The 19,793-nt window shown below is 55.7% G+C and overlaps 1 protein-coding gene across 1 annotated transcript in view; it reads left to right on the top strand.

The window, feature by feature from the left end:
- Positions 1-19,793, top strand: part of LOC103254244 (ephrin type-B receptor 2) — a gene marked incomplete at both ends in the record, with an annotated part of 120,857 nt that overhangs the window by 88,465 nt on the left and 12,599 nt on the right. Inside the window, 4 exon segments of the mRNA XM_008052379.2 lie at positions 6,282-6,406; positions 15,940-16,102; positions 18,414-18,522; positions 19,351-19,418. Coding sequence (XP_008050570.2) covers positions 6,282-6,406; positions 15,940-16,102; positions 18,414-18,522; positions 19,351-19,418 — 465 coding nt within the window.

The following is a 19,793-nucleotide window of genomic DNA, read 5'->3' as shown; positions in this document are numbered from 1 at the left end:
GGGGGGCTCGCGGGGGCAGCGGGGGCCCGACCACCTGCTCCAGCCCAGCAGCCCCGCCCGGCCAGCCCCCCTCCCCAGCCCTCTCGGCCACAAGCCTCTTTTGTGCGTGTTCCCTGGGGCTCCATCTTCCTGCAGGGGTCACGGGGCACCGCTGACCCCATTCCCCTGCCGGCGTGCCCCGCTGGTAATTGAAAATACCAGAATTCCCCAATGACCAACTTGCAGGGAAACCTGACACCCCAGGGTGGGCGGCTGGCGGCGGGAGGGGCAGGAGGACAGCCAGCTGTTGCCTTTTCTCCCCGTTAATCCCCCTGGATTCCAGGGGAAAGGCCAGGCCTGCTTGGCCCCCACGGGCCCGCCTTGATCATCTTCCTGGCAAATGCCGCCTCTTTGCCACGCCCGGGGTTCCGGGGCTTATAGGATCAGAGCCCGGGCGAGCTGCCTGTAACCCAAGCCTGCCAGCTAAGCCCACTGGGCCCAGACCCCCAAGGCTGTGTGAGACCCGCCTCCACCGGCAGCTGAGCTCCACGAACTGGGGCAGGCCGGGTGGGTGGTGAGTGAGTCACGGGTGCCAGTGGGGGCAGCGTTGCAGCAGCAGGATGGGAGCTGCACCAAGGTGTCCTTGGAGACCCGCTGGTCTCCAGAGCCCAGCATCAGCTAGTGGATGGGACGGAGCCGTTGGACCTGGGAGGGCCTGGGTTCAAATCCCAGCGCCCTTGCTTGCTAACTGTGTGACCTTGGGTCAGTTACTTCACATCTCTGTGCCTCCATGTCCTCATCGTGAAATGGGTATAACGATGCTCTGGGCCTCACAGGGCTGATGGGGTGTTCGTGAGTCAACTGGTGGAAGCACATGGTTGGTCGTGGCTGGGCCGGGTCTCCCTTTTACTGGGCACCATGGAATAGCAGGGTTGTCAGAAGGACAAGCCTGATGACACACTTGTTTTAAGTGAGGAGCAGCTTACCTCCCCTGCCACAGCCCTCTGTGGCTCCCCAGTGCCTTCCCGACAAGTTCCCAGGCCCGGTGCCCTGGAAGCAAAGTCCTCCACCTCAGTAGCCTTGTCTCTGCCCCCAAAGGCCTACTTGTGCGGCTGCTCCAGGACTCTGAGCTCACGGGCCCCGCAGGAAGGATGAGGCCCAGGCAGTAAGGGGGCTGGGCTTGGCAGAAGTCAGACTTCGAGAAGCAGCCCAGAGGGTGGCAGGTACAGCAGACCAGGACTCAGTGTCTCTGGGCTCCAGTGCCAGCCCCACCACCATCTGCTCTGTGGCTGGCCCTGAATCCACTCATCCTCAAAGTGTGGTCGGCAGTATCAAAATCACTCTGAGCTTGTGAGAATTGCACATTCTGGGCCAGGCACAGTGACTCACGCCTGTAATCCCAACACTTTGGGAGGCGGAGGCGAGAGGATTGCCTGAGCCCAGGGGTTTGAGACCAGCCTAAGCAACATGGTGAAACCTCGCCTCTACAATCAATCAAGAAAAATTAGGTGGGCATGGTGGTGCACGCCTGTGGTTCTAGCAACATGGAAAGCTGAGGAGGAAGGATTGCCTGAGCTCAGAGGCTGCGGTGGCTGTGAGCAGCATGCCACTGCACTCTAACCTGGGTGACAGAGTGAGACTCTGATTCAAAAAAAAATGCACATTCTGGCCAAGTACAGTGGCTCACACCTGTAGTCTCAACACCTTGGGAGAGGCCAAAGCAGGAGGATTACTTGAGGCCAAGAGTACAATACCAGCCTGGGTAACATAGCAAGACCTTGTCTCTCCAAAAAAAATTTTTAAATTAGCCAGGCATTTTGGCATGCACCTGTTATCTTAGCTACTCAGGAGGCTGAGGTGGGAGGATCACTTGAGCCCAGGAGGTCAAGGCTGCAGTGAGCCATGATCGTGCCACTGCACTCCACCTTGGGCAACAGAGCAATTAAAAAAAAGAAGAAATGCAGATTCTCAGGCTCCACCCAGTCCTGCTGAGTCAGCCTCTCTGGGGCGGGTGGCAGTGTAAATCTTGACAGTCCGGTTATCTTTATGCCCACTAAGGTTTGAAAAGTACAACAGCCTAGGGGAAACGTTCTGCCACTTTGTTGTTGGGAGGTGAAGCCACAGGGGGATGTGGACAGGGCAGTCCCATCCCTGTTCAGGGCTGGCTCACCTCGGCCGAGTCCTGAAATGGGGGTTCAGACCCCAGAGCCCCACACTGCTCCTGAGTATTCCAACTTCCCCAGGGCCTGGCGTGGTGCACAGCCTGGAGCAGGTGCACACTGAGGTGAGAAAAATACGCTTCCTCCCGTGAGCAGTGAATCCTGAGTGGGGAGGCCCCTGACTCTCCCCCTGAGCCCCAGCACCCGGCTACGGTGGCATCACAGTGCCCTGTGAACTGAAGAATTATCAATGCTGCCTCTCTCCTGCTGGGTGCCAGCCACACTCGGACCCTCTGAGCCCACCCCTTTCACAGCCGTGGCATCCTAGTCAGGTGAGGCTACCCACCTGACGGGTGTGGAAACTGAGGCTCAGCGAAGTTACAAGAACCTGCTCAGGGCCACACTCACAAGTGGAGGAATGGGGCATGCAGGCAGGTCTGGGGGCTCCCCCCACAGGGCTCCCCACCACCAGGCAGGCAGCAGTTCCAGGACCTGGCGGGACGTTCTAGCCAGAGCACCGCAGGTCTCAGTGTGGAGCACGGGTGAGCCAGAGCACCAAAACACTTAACCAAAATACTTCTCAATAGCCTGCGGGCTCCGTGTGCGTCCGGGGCTCCCTTGATGTGGCACAGGGTGATGGCATGTCCCCCCGACCAACCATGCTTGGCTGGCTGTCAGGGCAGGGGACCCAGCCTTCCAAGGAGCCCTGGAGATTGCCTCGCCCGGTCCCTCACCCAGACTCATGCAAAGGCCCCTGGAGGCAGGGGTAGGGGCATCACTCCCAGATCTCTGGCAGATGAGTTTAAAGCATCTTCCTGGGCTTCCTAAGCACCCCTTGTCCCATGTGCGTGCGTGCGCATGCACACACACACACACACACATACACACACAGCCCTGAGTGGCCACTGCTTTGTGGGCTAGCTGAGTTAGGCTGGGAAACTAGGAGGAGGCCAGGTGTAGGGGGTGCTTCCCAGGCCCCACCAGAAGTCCCCCCGATTGGCCTGGGCCTGTGAAAGTCCAGAGGCACTGACTTTGTTGTTTCAGTGGGAAACTGACCACTGGCGGGGCAGGCGGCCTGGGTTTCACAGGGAGGCTCGGGCCTCAGGTGATCCAGGACAACCGAACACTCAGCAGCTCACACAGGTGGCTCCGGAGGGAGGGAAGGCACTGGGGCAGGGGCTGGGGACAGGGTCAGGAGAGGAGGACAAGAAGAGGGGATGACTCTGAGGCCTGGCAGGGGACATCGCTGGGACAGGATGATGGGCTCCGGGCCCAGCTCAGCTCCCTTCCAGGAAGGTCACTGTGCCTCTCTGAGCCTCAGTTTCCTCCTGCAAAGTGCAGATATTAACCCCCGTCCCACACTGTTGTTAAGTGAATGGAATGAGATGTCGCAAGTCAGCCACTCAGCACACCGAGGCAAGTGACATCAGTCAACACTCACAGCACTGACCACATACCAGGCGCTGCCCAGAGCCCATGTCCAAGTCCCTGACCCCAAAGGGCCCGCTGTGCCTGGCAGGGCAAGGAGCCCTCTCTTGCTCATCCAAGACCCCTGGACGGGGGTCTAGTCCTCTTATGGACACTGCTGCCCCACCTGAAGTGTCCGGGGCAACTTTCCACAACTCCTGGGGGTGCTGAGGTGCATCTGGACCTGCTCAGGCCTGCATTGGGCCCCAGGCCGATCCAGCTCCAGGCCAAGGGCTGCACGGGCAGGATGGGCAGGTAGTGTTCAAGCCAAGGTCTTGGGTCTCCCAGCCTGGCCTGTAGTGCAAAGGAGGAAGCCGGGTCCAGAGAGGGATGGCTCACCTAAGGTCACACAGCCAGTTGGCAGCAGGGCAGAGAGGACAGTCTGCAGAGGTGGAAGCAGAGTAGAAAACAGACAAGTCAGTTCCAAGCTCCAAACCCTACAGTTGGCATCAGGTCCCCACCAGCTCCTACTGGGCCTGCCCCTGCCCACGCCCGCCCCCTCAGAGCCCTTGAGAAGTGGGATTCGGGTCTGGGAAGAGCCAGCTTCCGCCCACAGGCATCCCTGTGTGGCTGAGACAGGACACCTGCTTGTCACAGACCTGCCTGGGAAGCAGAGAGAATGGCGGAAGGTGCTCCCTTCCTGGCAAGTCCCCAGCACTTCCTGAACCATGAAAACTTCAGTCCCAGAAAGCCCAGGTCATCCCTGGCCAGTCCTGCTCCGGGACCAACACTGCTCTGAAGAGCAGCAGATCTAAGTTCGAATCCCAGCCCCGTGTGGACTGTGTGCTCTCAGACTTGAGTTCGAGTCCCAGCTCCCTGCTGACTGTGTAATCTCGGACCTGAGTTCAAACCCTGGCTCCCCGCTGACTGTGTGATCTCAGACCTGGGTTCAAACCCTGGCTCCTGCGGTCTGTGTGCTCCCAGACCTGGGTGTGAATCTTGGCTCTCCACTGACTGTGCTCTCAGAAGTCCCATGCCCCTCCGAGTTGCAGTGCCTTACCTGGCAGTGGGCTAAGACTGCCTCCTTGCCAACAGGCGACTCAGGAAGCATGTGTAAAGAGCCTGGGGCCATGACCACACATGACAGATGCTTGTGTGTCCCATCTGAGAAGGAGGCAAGCACAGCAGGCAGGTGCATTACGAAACAAGGAGTCCAGAAAGGCCAGTGCATGAACCAGCCTTGGTGTCTCGGCAGCTCAAGCCCTCTCCAGACCTCGGTTTCCACATCTGTCAGATGAGAGAATTGGACTAAATTACTTCTAAGAGTCCTTCTAGCACTAAACACAGCCCCTGGCTTCTTGTCTCTCCCTCTAACCACCTTCCATGAGAACACTGACAGCACCAATGGGAATGGGGAATGATTGATTTTATTGAGGTGAAATGAATATGACATACAATTAAACACTTCAGGCTGGGTACAGTGACTCACACCTGTAATCTCAGCACTTTGGGAGGCCAAAGTGGGAAGATTGCTTGAGGCAGAAGTTTGAGACCAGTGCCTGGACAACATAGTGAGACCCCATATTGACAAGATAAATGATTTTTAAAATTTAGCCAGGTATGGTGGCACTTATAGTCTCAACTACTCAGGAGACTGAGGCAGGAGGACCACTTAGGCCAGGAGTTCAAGGTCAGCCTGGGCAACATAGTGAGACTTCATCTCTACAAAATAAAAGTTTTTTAAAAATTAGCCAGGGTAGTGGCATGTGCCTATAGTCCCAGCTAGCTAGGAGGCCAAGGCAGGAGGATCACTTAAGGCTAAGAGTTCAAGGCCAACCTGGGCAGCATAGCAAGATTCTGTCTTCTCTATTTTTTAACAAAATGTGTTTAAAAGTAATAAACCATTCAGTATGTACAGTCTCTCTCGACTGGATGTGTCTTACGCTTCCTCAGGGCTGGAGAAGCTGTCAGTGAGTGTCTGTCACCAGAAGGTGACCCACAAGAGCGCAGCAGCAACACCACAGCCCTGCATGAGCCCTCTGTCCCCTACTTGCTCCCCCAGGCTGGCTGTGTGGCCTGGGCCAGCTGCCTTTCGCTCTCTGGTCTCAGTCTCCTGGTCTCAAACGATCCTCCCACCTCAGTCTCCCAGAGTGCTGGGATTACAGGCATGAGCCACCGCACTCAGTCCTGTTTTCTTTTTTTCCCTTTTCTGAGTTGAGTCTGTCGCCCAGGCTGGAGTGCAGTGGCACGCTCGTGGCCACCCCAGTATTGACCTGCTGGGCTCTGCCATCCTTCCACCTCAGCCTTCCAAATATCCAGAACTACAGGCGTGCACTACCACACCCGGCTAATTTTTGATTTACTGTAGAGATGAGGTCCTGACAAGTTGCCTGGGTGAGAGTCTCAAACCCACGGGCTCAGGCAATCCTCTCACCTCAGCCTCCCAAAGTGCTGGGATTACAGGCTGAGCCACCGAGCCCAGCTCTGTTTTCTGATATAATGACTGAGAGGAAGCACAGCATGTGAGAGTATCCTTAGCCAGGGTGATCAGTGTGAGCTGGGACCTGAAGAAGGAAAAGGAGCCGGCCATAGGAAGGGCAGGGAGGGCATCCCAGGCAGAGGGCACAGCTCAGCCAAAGGCCTGGAGGTAGAGACTTGCCCAGGCACCTCTGAGGCTGGGCCAAAGCCACACCTTCTCATGCTGCCCTGACCCCTGACCCTTGACCTCTCTTCCAGCTCCGTCTGCTGTGTCCATCATGCACCAGGTGAGCCGCACCGTGGACAGCATCACCCTGTCGTGGTCCCAGCCGGACCAGCCCAATGGCGTAATCCTGGACTACGAGCTGCAATACTACGAGAAGGTGCCTGTGCGTCCGGGCTCCCCAGCACCCGGTCCCCGGAGGCCCCCTCCCAGGCCAGGGCCCAGGGGCTCCACTCTCCCACAGGGTGAGCCCCGTGGGTGCTGCAGGAAGAGCACTGGCCTCGGAGTCAGGCCACCTGCCGCCCCACCTGGCCCCCCTCCTCCCAGCTGTGAGACCTCGGGCGGGTGCCTCGACCTCTCTGAGTCTCGCTTTTCTGGCGGCGGGAAGGGGCAATCCAGCCAGCAATCTCAGCAAAGCACAGCGGCCACATCCCTTTCCCCACCAAAATCCCTTTCATCTTGATTTCGTTGGTTTGATGTTGTGAAAAACTGGATTCCCAAAAAGTTACACTTATTGAGAAGTTAGTCACTCACCTGTCCTGCCCAGCAACTCAAAAGCGTTCACAAGAGCTTCTGCACAGGTGAGGGAGCTGGGGCGTCTCCCATGGGCACCAGTGCCATGGAAACACCTGTTTCCATCACCCAAGTGCCTTTGTGGGGGAGGGCAATTTCCCAGCGAGCTTTTCAGTCAGGCCCTTCTGCTCCCTTCAGAGCCAAGGTCGGAAGCCCTGGTGCTACAGAAGGAGCACTGGGCTAGGGGTGAGGAGCCACAGGTTCAAGTCCCAGCTTCATCCTTCACCAGCTGTGTGGCCTTGGGCAAGTGTCTCTCTCCCTCTGAGCCTTGATCCCCATCCATGTCTCATGCAGAGGAGACCACCTGTCTCTCGTGGGGGCCTGGGCAGGTCAAGGAGAAAGACGGGTCCAGTGCCCAGCACGGCGCTCGACTTTCAGCAGAGGTGAGGTCTGTCTCTCCTTCCTAGTCCGCCCTGCTCGGTGGACAGGGTGCCAGGCCAGGTGAATGCGGGGCCGCACCATCCAGGGCCAGAGGGTAGACGGAGCACTGGCCACCCGCATGGCTGGACAGGGGAGGCCCCAGAAAGCCCCTACTTTGAATGATGACTTCTCTTACCTACTCCCGGAGGCACCAAACAGACACAGAGGCTGCTGGAGCTCCTGGGAAGGGGTGTCACTGGGCTTCTGTTCAGACTAGAAGTAAGCGACTGACAGGAAGGCCTTTAGTTGAGGACAAGCCCACTGGGAACTGGGAAAGGACGGAAAGCTGAGAGGAAGCACGGTGACATGGTAAAGACAGTTCCAGCCAGTGCTGCTGGAGCCCCGCTGCTTGCTTGCCCTTTTTTTTTTTTTTGAGTCGGAGTCTCACTCTGTCACCTAGGATGGAGTGCAGTGGCATGCTCACAACCACTGTAGCCTCGACTGGCTGGGCTCAGGCGATCCTTCCACCTCAGTCTTCCAAATAGCCGGACCTATAGACATGTGCCACCATGCCCGGTTAATTTTTTGATTTATTGTAGAGATGAGGTTTCACCAAGTTGCCCAGTCTGGTCTCAAACCCCTGGACTCAGGTAATCTTCTCGCCTCGGCCTCCCAGAGTGCTGAGATTACAGGTGTGAACCACACGCCCCACCTGGAGCCTCATTTTCTGAGGCCCAGTCCAGCCCTATACTCTATTAACTGCTGGATCAGACACACTCTGGTGGGTCTCAGGGGCTCTTCAAACCCTTCCCAGCCTTAACCAGCTGTGCACTCAACTCCCTCCCCTCCCCCTCCCCACAGGCTCTTCCAAGAGGCCAGGCATCACCTCCCCCTACCATCTCTCTCCAACACCCAGACCTGGCTCCAAGGAGACATGTGATCAGGAGACACGTGGTCGGCACTGACTGGCAAATACATGGATGAATCCCTTTCTGTGGTCCAGGCCTCAGCCTCGGCAGACCACTTGACAAAAAGCCCCTGGGACCTCATGCCCAAGTCCCCTGTCAGAATCTCCTGGGTCCCTCCCAATGTCACCTCCATCTTCTCCCATGGACTGCCCTCTCTTGCAGCACCACAAGCTGCCATGTCTGCCCCGCAGGCCACAGACGTGGCACAAGTGAGTTGTGTGCATGAATACGAGAAGTGAGAGATGGAGCCTGAGGACAGGAGAGGAAGAGTGTGGGGACTGGAGCCTGGGAGCCTGGACCAGTGGATGACCGTCTAGACCATTCCCACCCCTTACCTCCTCCCCCGGGCCAGCCCAACTCAGCCTTTCAGCTCTCAGCCTAAATATCACCTCCTCAGAGAAGCCCTCCCTCCCTGTGCAGACCCCATTTTACCTTCGTGTACCCTGCCATTCTTCTACATAACATCTATCACAATTATAATTTTTTTAATGGTATCACCTGGCCGGACACAGTGGCGCAAGCCTGTAATCCCAGAACTTTGGGAGGCCAAGGTGAGAGAATTGCCTAAGCCCAGAGATTTGAGACCAGCCTGGGCAACTTGGTGAGACCTCGTCTCTACGGTAAATCAAAAAATTAGCTAGCAGGGTGGTGCACGCCTGTGGTTTCAGCTACTTGGCAGGCTGAGACAGAAGGACCACCTGAGCCCATCAGGTCAAGGCTGCAGTGGCCGTGAGTGTGCCACTGCAATCCAGTCTGGGCGACAGAGTGAGACTCCAACTCAAAACAATAATAATAATAATAATAATATCACACAATTTAGTATTGACTACCTCAGCTTTGACCTGATGGTAAGTCCCTGGAGTGGGGAGAACTTGCCATTCTCTGTCGTGTCCCCAGTGCCTGGCACACAGGCAGTGCTCAAGAGATGTTTGTTGGATGGCTCGGGAAGTGACTACCAGAAGACCCCAGTCCTCACGGGGCCATGAAGGGCGGCGAAGGGGGAAAAGCCAGGTGTCCAGGGTAGCCGAACCAGCTGCTCCCAGGCCACAGAGCTAGCATCTCTGCTGTCTCCAGCAGGGAAAGCTCAGCAATATAGAACTCAGACAGGCAAAAAAAAAAAAAAAAACTAATTAAGAAGCTTTGTGATTAAATGAAACTGGAAGTGTTTGTCCCCAAAGACTGGAACGGAAACAAGGAATCCCAGTGCGGGTCCTGCCTGCGACCCACTTCCTGCCGCAGCAGGCAGGCCTGGGAGGCTGGCAGAGGCATGAACTGGGAAGCGGCTCTGGCCTACTTTTTACCACTGCCCAGGCGTTCCCCGGGCCCTGCCAGGGTGGCAGGGCCCCCAGGCCCTGCAACCCCGAGGTCGCCGCCTGCTCACATTTCATGAGCAGTCACGATGTGCTAAGCATGTATCTCACCCATCCTCGCAGGGGGACTCTACCCCACTGGATGGGAGGGGAAACTGAGGCACAGAGAAGCTAACCTGTCCACGAGCACCCAGCAAAGATTTGGACTTGTGTTCTCCCTCCTTGCCTGGCTCTCCTGCCTCTCAGTTTTTTTCCCAGGGCTGCCTCTGGGGTGGCTATTGAGAGGTAGACAGGGCCAGCCCAGGGCAGGCCCGGCCCCTGCAGTGGAGAATTTCAGGCCAAATGGCAAGAGAGGGCAGGGCTGAGGGCAGCCTGAGACACATCTGGGATGAGACATGGCCCTGCTTCTGTCGGCCTCTGTCTCAAGCCTGGGGTGCAGAGAGGGACAGCTTGGCATCTGCCAGTGGGGAGATGGACGCCGGGTACCAGGAATATCGAGAGTGACCGGGTGGCCTGGAGGCCTCAGGGACGTCACAGTCCAGGAAAAAACAACAGGCTCAGACACTGCTAGCTATGAGACAAGGGGTCGTGACACTAGCCACAGAAGGGCCAGCAAATATCCCCACACACGGGGGGTCCACAGTCCCAGCATGGGTGAGGGGAAGCCTGCCTTGGGTGACATTTGAGCTGAGCCTGGGAAGATGCCAGGAAGTCACCTGACACACACATGAGGAGCACAGTCACTCCAGGCGGCAGGAACAGTGGGCTCCAAGGCCCTGGGGCAGGAATGCCGGGGTCAGGGAACAGAGAAGGCCAGTGTGGCAGGAGCAACCTGAGCAGAGAGCAGCAGGGGAGGAGGCTGGAGGGGGAGGCCAGGCTGGGTGTGGTGAGTCTGGATTCCATTTAAAATATGATGGGAAGGTTCTGGAATGAGGCAGTCGGACTCAGATTGCTTTAAAGCTCTGTGGAGCTGGCTGTGTGAAGAACAGACTGCCGGGGGACCGGGCGACTCAGGGAGCAGGCTCTCATGGGACACCGGGTGGCATGGACAGGGAAGGGAGTGGCAGCAGATGTGGCGGATGCAACAGATTCAGCGCTTTAAAGCCCAGGGGGCAGGGAGGTGTGAAGGGTGACTCCAGGGACTGGCATGCCTCTCCTGGGGTGGATGTAGGGTGTGGGGGTATGATTTGAGGGTATAGGTGTGGCGCTTGCTGGCGGAAGGCCAGGAAGGCACAGAGGGACCAAGAGGCAGAAGTTAGAACCCAGGGGGACGTCAAGGGGTGGGGAGGCACTGTCAGAAGGATCAGAGGAGAACCCCTGACCTCCCAGATAAGACCATGACACGCCAGCCACCACCTCTCCCACCCCGCCCTTGAGGTGGACAGCTGGGCTGCCCTTGGTGAGATTTCTTCTGACAAGTCCACGGCCAGCTCACCCAGTGCGGGATCCTCCTGGAGCCTGAATCCATTTCTTTCCTGCCTGGGCAGGGCAGGCGCATCCCAGGCCTGCAGGCCCCTCACCACCTCCACCCACCCTTCCTGTCCGTCCTAGAGGGACTTCCCAGCCTGCCCAGAGCCCAGCGCTCACAGCCCCTCTGCCGAAAGTCTTCTGGATGCCAGTGACAAATGGTGTCAGCCGTGCTGCACCCCCAGGCCTGGCCATGGCTTCAGCGTCCCCGGGGGAGTTGGCCGCCTTGGGCAGCTACCCCAAAGCACATGGGGCCAGACTCCCCGGACCCACAAGAGCTCAAGGCAAAGAGGCATTCATGAGGCCGCGGGTGGTCGATGGGCCCTTGTAGGCCACATCGATTTCAGTGTTTGTTCAACAGAAATGTCTACCGGGCAGAAGCGAAGGGAAGGACACTCCAGGCAGCAGGAGCAAAGGCTGGGGGAGGGGGGATACTGTGGAAGGCCAGCTTTCTTCAGGTTGTCACCCAGTCCCTGGACGGCTTTGTCCACTCGTTCATTCACAGGTGCATTCATTCATCCATTTGTTGGACATTGGTGAGGGCTTACCCTGCAGTGTGTTGATGATACAGTGATGATGATAACCAACATTTATTAAGTCCTGTGTGTGCAGGGACTGTGCCAGAAGCGTTACCCATATTTTTCTGTTGAATTTCCACCACCACCCTGTGTAGTACCTGCTGGTGTTATCCCCCTTTAGAGATGAGATAACTGAGGCTCAGAAGGCTTGCCACCCACCCAGCGCCTCGGTGATCCTGAGTCTCTAGATAAGGGCTCAAATTAAGGATGACTAGTGGATTTCATGCTGAATTTCTTCCCATCACCCCTCGGTGCTTAATCACTGTTCAGATGAAGGTACTCCAGAGAGGAGAGACAGAAGGGAGTTGGCGACAGCCCTAAATGGCATTCGTTGGTCCATCTTCTGGAATAAAAAATGGGGGCTCAGGGAAGGGAAGGGTCGTTCCCAAGGTCACATGCAATTAAGTGGGAGAACCAGGATTTTTAACAGCTCCATCCTTGGTCTGGATTTAGAGACAGGATCTGCTCAGCTTGGTTTCCTTGGTCTCCTGAGTTACCTATGGCACCGACAGTCACCTCTCGTCTCTTTCGTATAATCCAGAACCTAAAACTCTTACCTCCCTAAGTGGGCACCCACCCAGTCTGTGGATTTGAACCCCTTTTCTCGCCGACCAGATCCCACATTGGATGGCGGAACCTAGTGGTCAATCCTGGAACTGCAGCCCAGGTTTTGTGGCTCTCTGAATACTAGGTGGATGTTCATTTGTTGTGTCGGTAGTCACCACCTACTGTGTGCCAAGCCTAGGGGTCCAGATGTGAACAAGACATGGTCCCTGCCATCAGAGAACCCACATCCTTAGAGAAGATGGACATGCATATCAGAACAATAGGTGGACCCTATCAGAACAGTGGACCCACAACCTCAGCCGGCACATCTGGGAAGTCTCCCGGACAGAGATGGCACGCGTGCTGAGTCTTGAACGATGAGTTGGAAACTGCCAGACAGATGAGGAAAGGATATTTCAGACAGGGCAACAGTGCTTGCCAAAGCTCAGAGTGCCTGGGGAGGTAGGGTTGCCAGATAAAATATAGGACACAAGACACATTAAAATTTTTTTTTTTTAATTAGTGTAAGTATATCCCAAATATTGCATGGGATCTATGTATATTAAAAATTATTTGGAAGCCGAGCATAGTGGCTCACACTTGTAATTCCAGCACTTTGGGAGGTAGAGGCGAGGGGTTCAAGAGCAGCCTGGACAACTTGGTGAGCCCTCGTCTCTACAACAAATTTTAAAAAAAATTATCTGGGCATGGTGGCATACATCTGTGGTTCCAGCTACTTGGAAGGCTGAGGCGGAAGGATCACCTAAGTCTAGCAGATCAAGGCTACAGTGGCCACGAGCATGCCACTGTACTCCAGCCTGGGCTACAGAGTGAGACGGCAACTAAGAAAAAATTATTTGGGTCAGATGAAGTGGTTCTCACCTGTAATCCCAACACTTCAGGAGGCCAAGGCAACAGGATTGCTTGAGCCCAGGAGTCAGAGACTAGCCTAGGCAACATAGTGAGACCTCATCTCCACAAAAAAATAAAATTAAAAAATAAGCCAGGCATGGTGGCACACACCTGTAACCCCAACTACTCGGGAGGCTGAAGCAGAAAGAATCACCTGAGCCCAAGAGGTTACGGCTGCGGTGAGCCATGATGATACCACTGCACTCCAGCCTGGGCAACAGATTGAGACCCCAACTCAGAAAAAAAAGTTATTTGTTGTTCATCTGAAATCTAACTGAACAGTATCCCATGCTTGAGTTAGCTCAGTCTGGCAGCATTACCACGGAAGCGGGAAAGAGTTGGGGATGGCAGGAACCGGGAGAGCACTGGGGATGGGACAGGAGAAACTGCAAAAGTGAATTGTGAAGGGTCTGGAATGTTGGACAAAGGCATCAGCCTTCTCCCTGTGGACACTGAGGAAGCACCTGTGTGAGGGATCTTGCATGTGGCTCAGGGGAACACACACAGGCCCGCCCTCACAAGCTTATGTTCAAGGGCGTGAGAGGCGAGGCAACTCAGCCCAGGACGAGGAGCGGTGCCAGAGACCCCCTCCTACAGCCCCCACAGCAAGTGCTCTGGAGCTCAGAGAAGGGAGAGACACATGTGACTGGGAGGAGGAGGCAGATGATCTGGCTCAGCACAAGAGACTTCCTATCTGCTGCTGCCCCACACTTGCCTGGCATGGGGGTGGTAGAGATGCATTCACAGGTCAGCCCCTCTCCAGCCCCCACACCTTGAACCGTTCTCACCTCCTTGCTCTGGTAGCCATTGCTCCTTCTGTCAGGCACGCCCTTTGCCTGGATGACTCCTATTTGTTCTTTAAGATTCCAGTATCCTCCATTCACCTGGGAGCTTTCTCTGACTTCACCTGGCAGTCCCCCACCTGGACCAGGTCACATGCCCCTCATCTCTTGGAAAGCCTTTGTGCACAGGCACATATAGGGGCCCTGGGTCTTTGACCCAGAAAGATGCAGATTCCGCTGTTACCGTGCTGTCAGCCAAGGCACCTCCTTTCCCAGGACTCTGAGCAAGTCACTCACATTCCCTGGTCCAAGTTTTTCTCATCTGTAAGGTGAAAGCATCGTATTCAATCCGTAAACATATCTTATCCATATGAAGCGCTTCTTGCAAGTGGGAACAGCACCCCACCTTCCAGATGTCAGCCCTCCCTCTCTCCTGGTTTTGAACCTTTGTGCACAGGCACATAGAGGGGCCCTGTGTCTGTGGCCCAGAAAAGATGCAGACTCCTCTGTTACCATGCTGTCAGCCAGGCTACCTCCTTTCCCAGGACTCTGAGCATTCCCTGGTCCAAATTTTTCTCATCTATAAGGTGAAAGCATTGTATTCAATCTGTAAACATATTTTATCCATTTTGTTTATGCATTTATCCATAAACAACTCCAATGACTTGCAGTTGGATTGAGAACTGCTCACCCTACTAGGGTGAACACTGTATACATACTGAGTCATTTTCTTCTCCAGACAGCCCTGTGAGGAAGCTACTATGACTATACCCACTTTTCAGACACAGAGAAATTAGGGAGCCTGCCCAAGGTCACACAGGAAATAAGCAGTGGAGCCAGGACTTGAACCCTGGAAGTCTGGCTCCAGCTTGTGATCTTAACCTTCATACTCCAACGCCTGTAGCAATGTTGTTCACACTGAACCGCCACTGTTGCAGGAGGGTTTCCAGAGCTCTGTGCATTCCGTGCTGTACATGTGATCAGCGTGTAAGGCTGGGTGTGCATTTTTCTGAGGTTCACAGATTCCCATCAGCTCCTCAAAGAGGTTCATGAGCCTCACTCTGTTTGCTTTTCTGGACTGAGCTCTCCAAGGCCAGGGCCTATGGCATAACCCCCCCCATGGGATCCCAGTGCCCAGCCCGGGCCTAGTGCAGAGGGTACTGGGGAAGGGTTGCCCGGTGGCTGACAGGTGCCGTAAGGAGCCTCCTCTGAGTCTGATCCAACCACATCTGCACTGCTACTGCGGCAGCCAGGCTTTGGTCCTGTCCCAGACTCCTGGGTCCCCTGGGCCGTGCTCAGGTAGCCAGGATTGGTGTTCTGTATCTCTCAAAGGAGGAGACATTAGGTCCTGGGTCCCCCAAAGGCATGAACAGTAGAGGTGGCTCCATGCAAGCAGCTGGTTTTGCATCCCAAAGCAGCCACCAACTGATATGTGTGACTGGGGATGGGGCAGGAGAGAGGCAAAGGTGTCATTTTCCTTTATGGGCCTTAGTGCTTGCCTCACCCAAGTGCACTGAGGCTGAAGGAGGTCCTTCCACTTAACCCATCAAGGTATCAGACAGGGAGAGGGATGCAGACGTGACTAGAGTGGACCCTCCCTCCGCTGGCTCCAAGAACTCAAGTCCCCAGTCCCCAGTGTATCACTCAGTCAATATGTGTGTATCAGTCAGCAGTTGCTGAGATAATGCTGCAGAACAAACAGTCCCCCCAAATCCAATGACTTACAACAGCAAGTGGCTATTTTTCTTGCCCATGAGTTTTGTCTGTGGGTCATCTGGGGCGGCCCTGTTTCAGCCTAGGAGGTGGGTCAGGGTCTCTACCTGTTTCTCATCTGTAGCAAGCTGTTACCCAAGACAGGCCCATCTCATGGAAGGTGGCAGGCACACATGAGGCCAGACCAGATCAGCAAGCACACCTATGTCACATCCACCAGAATGTTCCAGTGGCCAATGCAAGTCACACAGACAATCCAGCATCCATGAGGCAGAGAAATATACTCTGCCTGCCTTGGGAGCAGTGTTGCAGTCACATGGCACAAGGCATAGGTGTGTCATTCTACCACGGATGGGGGGTGAAGAATTGGGAGCCACAGATGTTTACCCAGCAACCAGACCCATCCCAAAGTGGCAGGAACAGGCAGTGGGCTGTGGCCCACTGTGGGCAGCCCCTCATCAGGTGTCTTCTCTGTTCCCTGCAGGAGCTCAGTGAGTACAACGCCACAGCCATCAAAAGCCCCACCAACACGGTCACCGTGCAGGGTCTCAAAGCCGGCGCCATCTATGTGTTCCAGGTGCGGGCACGCACCGTGGCAGGCTACGGGCGCTACAGCGGCAAAATGTACTTCCAGACCATGACAGAAGGTGAGCAGAGCAAAGAGGAGGGTGCTGACCCTGCAAACAGAGCAGACTTGAGGGCCACCATTCCTATGAAGCGCTTCTTGCAAGTGGGAACAGCACCCCGCCTTCCAGATGTCAGCCCTCCCTCTCTCCTGGTTTTGAAACTTTGTGCACAGGCACATAGAGGGGCCCTGTGTCTGTGGCCCAGAAAAGATGCAGACTCCTCTGTTACCATGCTGTCAGCCAGGCTACCTCCTTTCCCAGGACTCTGAGCATTCCCTGGTCCAAATTTTTCTCATCTATAAGGTGAAAGCATTGTATTCAATCTGTAAACATATTTTATCCATAAACAACTTCAATGAATTGCATCTGAGTTCAGCAGGAAGAAGTTCTGGGTTGGATTAATCATGTCTGACTCAGGCAAGGAATGGAAGGTTGCAGCCCATGTGCTATATGTTTCCCACTCTGGGATGACATGGTCTCTAAGCACCATCCCTGTTCTAATAGTCTTTGAGGAGCATCATAGTTTAAAGAGTGTGAGCCCTGAAGCCAGATAGATGGGGATATCACTGCTGATTCATGCCTGTGTGGCCTTGAACAAGAGGCCTTACCTCTCTGACCCTCAGTTTTCTCACCCATAAATCAGGGTGATAATAATGCTCTCATCATCACGCCATCATTATCAAGTAGTGTGAGAAGGAGGGGCCTAGCACAGCCCCCCGCTCCCCCCACACTAGGTCCTACACATAGTTAGCACCCAGCAGATAGTAATCAAGTCATGGTTGTCACTGCTGTGAGTCTGGGACCCTTCCACCAGTCAGCCAAGCTCCAGGCTCAAGCTTCCTGTGACCAGATTCCAGCATCCCTCTTAGCATGGATGTCTGCCACTGGTTGGGACTTGGCCTTTGTCTGGATGAACATTCTAGAGGCTCCCAACTTCCTGTCTTGTCACAAAAATCCCCTGCAGGGCTCCACCACCCTCCCTGCACTCACCTCCTAGGTAAAACTCCCCCTTTCTCGGGCAACTTTCTTCACTTCTTTAAGCCCTTGTCCATGTTGGACAAATGTCACTGACAAGGCACTGGGAACTAGCCCAGATCTTTTCTTTTTTTTGAGTCGGGGTCTCACTCTGTCACACAGGCTGGAGTACAGTGCCATGATCACGGCTCACCGCAGCCTCAACCAGCTGGGCACAGGCGATCCTCCCACCTCAGCCTCCTGAATAGCTGAGACTACAGGCACAGGCCACCACACCCAGCTAATCTTTTTACTTTTGTAGAAATGAGTTCTTGCTCTGTTGCCCGGCTGGTCTTGAACTTCTGGGCTCACGCAAACCTCCCACCTCAGCCTCCCAAAGTGCTAGGATTACAGGGGTGAGCCACCACGCCTGGCCTCTCTTTTTATTCATTCAGTAGATGTGTGCTGGGGCCCTGACCTTTCCCAGACCATGTGAAGGACCCAGTGCTAACCTCACGCCCAACCTCGGCACACTCCTGTTCTGATCAGGGAGATAGAAGAGAAGCAGAAATAATAAAATTTACATCAATTATAGTGTTGATGGCCTTGAGAATGTGTGTACCAAGTGGCTTCCAAGGGCCAGGCAAGTGGCAAGTGCATCTTGCCTATTACCTCACATAAGCCCTGCCCTTGGGCCAAGCAGACGTGGGTTCAAATGCTGACTTTGGGGCCACTTCCTAACTGTGTGGCCTCAGGCAAATTATGACCTCACTAAGCTCAATTTCCTCATCTGTGAAATGGAGTAGTCATAGAAAGTATTGCATAGGACTTCGAGATGCGTGACATTCGTAGCACAGTGACAGACACGTAAAACGCTCAATAACGATGATAGTTCAAATGTGTTCAGTGCTTGCTCTGTGCCAGGTGTGGGTCTGAGCCCTTCACACAGCAGTCCTGTGAGATGGGAACTATTATTCTCCCCACTTTACAGATAAGGAAACTGAGGCACAGAAATGTAAGCCACTTTGCCAGAGTGCACACACCTTCAGGACTCAAACCCAGGGCGTCTGGCTTCAGAGTCCCTGCTTTTTCCTGCCTGTGTGTGTGTCCGCTGTTATTTTTGTTGATTTTCCCATCAACATTGAGAAGTGGGGACAATGCCCATTTTACAGATGAGGAATCGAGGGTGGGAGCAGTTCACAGACTGGGCCAAGGTCGCTTGGGAGTGAGTGACAGCTCATTCCCCCCATGGGCACATGACAGGTATCCTGTCAGAGGCAGGGTCAGACCCCAGGAGACCAGCAGAACGGCAGGTTTGGGAGGCAAGCTCAGGACCCCCAGAGCCAGGCTGAGAACGGCCCCTGTGCTTCCTCCCCAGCTGAGTACCAGACGAGCATCCAGGAAAAGCTGCCCCTCATCATTGGCTCCTCGGCCGCCGGCCTGGTCTTCCTCATCGCCGTGGTTGTCATCGCCCTCGTGTGTAACAGGTGGGTGGGCCCCTGGCCGCTCCGGGCTGTCTGGAGCAGGTCTTCCCCACCCTTCAGCCACTGAGGAGTGTGGGGAACAGGGGAGGCACCCCACAGTTGCCAGAGGCAGGTGGGCCTGGAAACCCTTGTGTGGCTTCCCGCGTCCTAGACACCACCAGGGACAGCCTGTGCCTTGGGTTGGGCACTGCCCTTGACAAGCCGTGTTCAAAGGGGTGGTCACTGAGGCCCGAATACTTCTGCATGAGGGGGCATCTTGGGACAGCGGGCCAGAGAGACCACGGGGCGCAGGGAGCTTTGGGGATGGTGGAGGGGGCACAGGTCACCTGTTTTCTGCACAAGTTCTGGCCCCCTGGCGGAGGTGGTGGAAAGACTTAGGAGGCCTCAGGAGGAGAAGGAGGAGGGAAAGGGCACCCCAAGTGGCCAGCACAGCACAAGTGAAGGCAGGGTGGTGGGACCAGCTCCCGACCTCCCTCCTCTGGGCACAAGGCGGAGAGAGACTCTTCCTCTAAAAGCTCCTGCTTCAGAGCATACGGGGCCAGACGGTTAGAGGCACAGAAGACCCTGGGGTTTCTGAGCCCAGAAGCCCTGGCTGGAAGATGCCTTTGCTCTTTGAAAGGGGCGTGGCTGGAGACAGGACAGGGGAAAGAGGGAGGCTGGAGTTGAGGTGGGAGAGGTGGGAAGGGACCCGTGGCGCCAGAAGGGGTGGGTAGGGAGCCCTCCGGCAGGGACATGGCTTCTGGGGCCTGCCTGCCCTCTCCCTGTCACCTGCTATGGCTCCCAGTGCCCTGGGCACCTCCAGATGGCTCCAGCCCTTTGCTCTTGTTCCAGAAGACGGGGGTTTGAGCGTGCCGACTCGGAGTACACCGACAAGCTGCAGCACTACACCAGTGGCCACAGTACGTACACACCCCACTGCGGCAGGTGCCCTTGAGTCCTTCACTGTCGGTTCCCCAGTGGCCTCTCGAGCCCTCTTCCACCTGCTTCTGCCACGCTGCAGCCAGATGGAATGTCAGGCGGTAGCCCGGATGTGCCAAGCTCTCACTCTCCCCTCTTGGCCTTTGCACAGGCGGTTCCCTCTGCCTGGAGCACCGTCTCCCTAGTCTTCACCTGCCCCTGCAGACCCCTCTGAGAAGCGTTCCCTGGCCCCGCCCCGCCCTGGGTCAGGCCCTCGCCTGCTTGGCACAGGCCCCTCTCCCCAGGCACGCTGTGACGCCTGCTTCCTTGTCTCCCCATCATTTGGGGGGGAAGGAGACCTGGAGTCGCATCTGACA

This window comes from Carlito syrichta, unplaced genomic scaffold, assembly GCF_000164805.1.
Source record: "Carlito syrichta isolate Samal-C Ts95f unplaced genomic scaffold, Tarsius_syrichta-2.0.1 Scaffold274000, whole genome shotgun sequence".
In the NCBI taxonomy this organism is placed as follows: Eukaryota; Metazoa; Chordata; class Mammalia; order Primates; family Tarsiidae; genus Carlito; species Carlito syrichta.
The sequence above is the reverse complement of the archived record's forward strand: the minus strand, read 5'-3'. Positions and strand labels throughout refer to the sequence as shown.